Source organism: Hippocampus comes, unplaced genomic scaffold (genome assembly GCF_001891065.2).
Source record: "Hippocampus comes isolate QL1 unplaced genomic scaffold, H_comes_QL1_v1.1 scaffold246, whole genome shotgun sequence".
NCBI classification, from domain to species: Eukaryota; Metazoa; Chordata; class Actinopteri; order Syngnathiformes; family Syngnathidae; genus Hippocampus; species Hippocampus comes.
In genome coordinates, this window is record NW_017806220.1 from 1,450,086 (window position 1) to 1,454,281 (window position 4,196).

The 4,196-nt window shown below is 45.6% G+C and overlaps 1 protein-coding gene across 1 annotated transcript in view; it reads right to left on the reverse strand.

The window, feature by feature from the left end:
* Positions 1-437: 437 nt before the first annotated feature.
* The window catches only part of dhx15 (DEAH (Asp-Glu-Ala-His) box helicase 15), a 28,230-nt gene continuing 24,471 nt past the window's right edge, over positions 438-4,196 (reverse strand). Inside the window, exons 10-14 of the mRNA XM_019856182.1 lie at positions 2,669-2,860; positions 2,314-2,436; positions 2,076-2,254; positions 1,697-1,866; positions 438-736 (exon numbers count right to left, since the gene is read on the reverse strand). Of these exons, the coding sequence (XP_019711741.1) occupies positions 628-736; positions 1,697-1,866; positions 2,076-2,254; positions 2,314-2,436; positions 2,669-2,860 (773 nt within the window). The 3' untranslated portion in view covers positions 438-627. The remainder of the gene's footprint in view (positions 737-1,696; positions 1,867-2,075; positions 2,255-2,313; positions 2,437-2,668; positions 2,861-4,196) is intronic.

Below are 4,196 nucleotides of genomic sequence, written 5' to 3' on the forward strand. Positions count from 1 at the left end.
GCCAATTTTTGACTCAGAGTGCCATTAAGAACAACTGAAAAACGCAGTAGCATGGAAGGCTTAATTGTTCATCAAAAAAAAAAAAAAAAAAACGCTAAAAGGTAGTCAAAGTTGTTTTGTAAGCCATTACCGCTATATTCACAGTTTCAACATTCACATTGCGCTTAATTATAGAACAATCAAAAAACGTACTTCATCATTTCATTTCAAAGTATTGCACATCATAGGTCAAATTGCATCTGAATTTGAACATACTGAATTTAAAAGTTAAAGACAACTAAAATGCCTTAGGGAGTGATTCTGTCACATACCACTAGGGGGAGCCCACATTGAAAAGACGGGTGTGGTCTTCTTCCTGTTTTTGTCGCCAGCATGCATGTTTACCTTGCATCTTACAGTTAAAAGCGTCCATTCGACCAAAATATCGACACTTGGGGTTGTTTTATACCAAAATTCATGTTTATTACTTGTGAGAGGAATAAATGTGACAACAATCCAGCTCTCAAAAAAAGATGAGAGGCGGACGCGTGATCGTCCAACCTGATGAGATGGGAACTGTTCTGGATAAAAGCCAATCTCGGTGATATCTCCCCTTGACTCGCAACAAATGGGCTGCATTTCTTTTCTTCACAATTGCTTGGATGAGAGCTCGCCATTGATGCGCTGCAACTCTCTCTTGGCTTCGCACGGCGGGAAGTTGCTCATCTCATAGTAGCGCGGGGCGATTTCCAGCAACCTCGAAAAGAGCATCAGTGTTAGTCCTAAAACTTTTTGATACAAGGGGAAGATACTTCAGTATTTGCCAACATTTCTGGAGCCAAAGTATATACTTAACCTACATTGCATACATTGTGAAACAATGCCAATAAATGTCGCTGGCTGTGATTACGGTGACACATTACAAAGTAACGCATTACTGCAAAATGTGCATGTTTCCCAGTAATGACAAATTCAACATGTTATCCAGTAAAGTATTCAGATTACAATTACTAAAAAAAATGCCACAAAAAGTTATTAAAATGAATATATTGACTTTGACTTGAAACCAACATCAATATTTTGAAAGAGCAGCACCTTTCACCTCCAAAGGCACTTGCTGTTAACCACCACTAGGTGGCAGCAGTGAGAAATAATTGACTAGACTAAAAATCAACAGCACCTACCTCTAGCTATTGAATAATAAAATACACTTGACTGCTAAGATCATAGTACTCAGTCATGGCACTTGACAAATAACTTTTGAAGTTGGAAATACAGTAACTATTTTGAGTTTGTTTCAGCTACAAACAAAAATATTAGGGCTTGTTGCGCACTCTGTGCTGTCGACACAGTGTTTTCTAGCTTCAATAACACTACTTAATTCAGTACCAGCCAATTCTAGACCAAGTCTGAAAAGACATTTAAAAACGTCTTTGGGAGTGAATGAGTTAAAAAAAAAAAACACACACACACACACACACACACACACACACACACACACATGGATTGCAGCACACTATGGATTCCATTTTAAAGCGAAACATACCAAGAGATTGTGTTACTTTTTACTGGGTAAATCTGGCAACATGAGGCACTCATATAGATAGATGAAACAAAATACATTATTTGGAGTGACTAAATAATCGTTGCGTCGATTGAGTGAAAGTGGATAATTTCCACATTGGTTGAGAATCACGTGCGAGCGGGCAAGACTCACCACTGCGGGTGGATGCGGGTGCACATGCGAATGTAGTTCTTGGCCGTGAGCACGTACTCGCCGTAGAGGAGCCACTCGGGCTTGCGGCCTAGCACGCTGGACGGGTGCAGCTGGACCACCTGCTTGTCTTTCACCGTCAAATAGTGGCCGCTGCGCTCAAGGTGAGCAACCTGCCCAAATTGAGACCGGGAGCAAAAGCAGAGGGGGGTGGGTGGCCGAGCGAGTAAAACATCACTCCCACTCCTGTGATATTGCTTCATTGCTGTTTGGTTTTGTTTCATTATGAAAAAATAAAAATCCCAAATAAAAAACAATAATTTGTTTCTCAACAGCAATCAGAAAAAATACGATTTCAACTGTAGTGCAAAATAATTCCGACCTGCATGAAGAAACCAGTGAGCAGCATGCGGCGGATGTGGACGTCGTCCCCGTCGCAGGTCCGCCGGGGCAAGCCCGATTGCTCCATGATGCGGTCCAGCTGCAGGCGCACGCTGTCCGCCGCCATCAGCGAGCGGTAGCTGACAAAGTTGTCGTAGCACCACTGTGATGACCGGTGGCCTGAGTGGGAAAATGAAGAGGTCAAAATCAAGAAGAGGGGATGCCGCACACTGACTTACTTTGTTGGAAGGCGAGGTAGACGTTGAGAAGAGTCAGGTGGTCTCCGTCTGGGTGGGCCAGTCGCATCTTGGCATCGTCGGCCGCCTTTTTGGCTTCAGGAGGTCGCATGAAGCACTGCGGGACTAAACAAGATTGGTATGGGCCCAAAGGGCGAAGTTAACCCAAGGGTGGGCAAAGTACGGTCCCCACTACCCATTTACATTATCTCGACTGCTGGAATGTTTGTGCTATTCGTTTTTATTTATTTCTTTTTGTTCATTTAGTACTTGACACGTCGTCTTGTGATGTCATCGGGAGGTTACAACAGAGATACAGAGAGACCGGAGGAGTCACAGAAAGGCAGAAAGTACCTACCTGACAGCATGGCGGTGATGGAGAGTGCCTCGTCAGAGCACCCCAACTCGCAGCTGGTGACGACCATCTTGGCCAGCTGCGGATCCAGCGGGAACTCGGCCATCACGGCGCCCAGACCCGTCAGTTCGCCGTCGTCGTCCAGGGCCTCCAGGTGGTTGAGCAGCTCCAAAGCCCGCATCAGCGTCTCAGGGGCTGCCAAGGAAGGACGGGCCAGATTTTGGATCAGCAAACTTGAACGCGGAAAAAGGCCGAAGATTCTCAAAGTGTTGTATGCGGGCTCCCTCTAGTGGTACGCGAAAGAACCCCTACCTATGTACGGTTCAGTTGTACTGTCGTCAACTTTTAAGTACAATATATTTGCATTTCATCTTTAAGGAGGAGTTATTGCTGAAGTTTTGTTTGAGAACAATTTCTATTGTTTTTTTGTTTTTTTTTTTTATGTGCAATACATTGAAGTGAGCAATTATTTGAGTGCAGTATTGATATCCTGCTCAGTTTGGGGCATGCCACTTTTTCTGTCGTCCATGTTTTGCATCATGGGTTTCATCCAGATGCAATGACTGACCTCAATGACCAGTTGCATAAAAATGAACCTCCTCTCACTTTCCTCCTAGGAGCATGGGGAACAAAACCACAGGGGTAGTTTGTTCGAAATCAGGGATGGAAAACGGTGCCGCAACCCCACTCTGAGTGGCCCCTTCATTAATTTAATTGTGGGCACCTTCAGCATTTAAGTTGCTCATCCCGGGTCTAAACGGTTCAAAAATGTTGATCCGGTGTATCACAGAGGCTTTTCCTGAATGTTTAACTTGCCGAGCAACCATACTAAGACACTACAGTAGCTTAAGCGAGCGCACGAATTCGGAGAAATGTTCTCTGTTCACTGTGGGCCAAAGGAACATTAAACCCGGGTGCGGCTCAAAGGAACTTCTTTTGGAAATGTCACGAGGCAAATGAAACCTTCGTCCAATAAGTCATGGTGTTTGGGGCTGATTAGCTAGACAGCACCTCCAAAGGAAAACACAAACAAACACACACACCACACACACACACACACAGACACACACCACACACAGTGGCAGGAACGGGCAAACAAAACACGCTGTTAAGTCTTTATATCACAGCGCGCCTCCTCTGGAGACACATCCCTGGCTGGCCCATTTACTCGGAGGCGGCCGCATAAAAATCGATCGGAAGCGACGAGAAATTATAAAGAGTCTGTCCAGGACTCAAAGCGTGCGGCAGCATCCAGGAACTTGTTAGGTTGCGGCGTCAATGCCACCGGTGCATCAAAGGAATAAAAAGTCATCCTTCCTCCCCACTTCAGCCCGTCCCCGCTTGGCCAGCAGGCGAGGCCGATCCGATATGTTGACGCTTCCATTTTGTGAGGAATGCGGGGGTGGCGGTGGAGGTCAGTCACCGGAGGAATATAAAGGAGGAGGCAATAGCCCAGGCGATAGCGCCGCTATTGATGTAACCAATTTCGTTCGCAAAATGGCGCTTGCCACGCTGGGCGGGGGATGGAGGT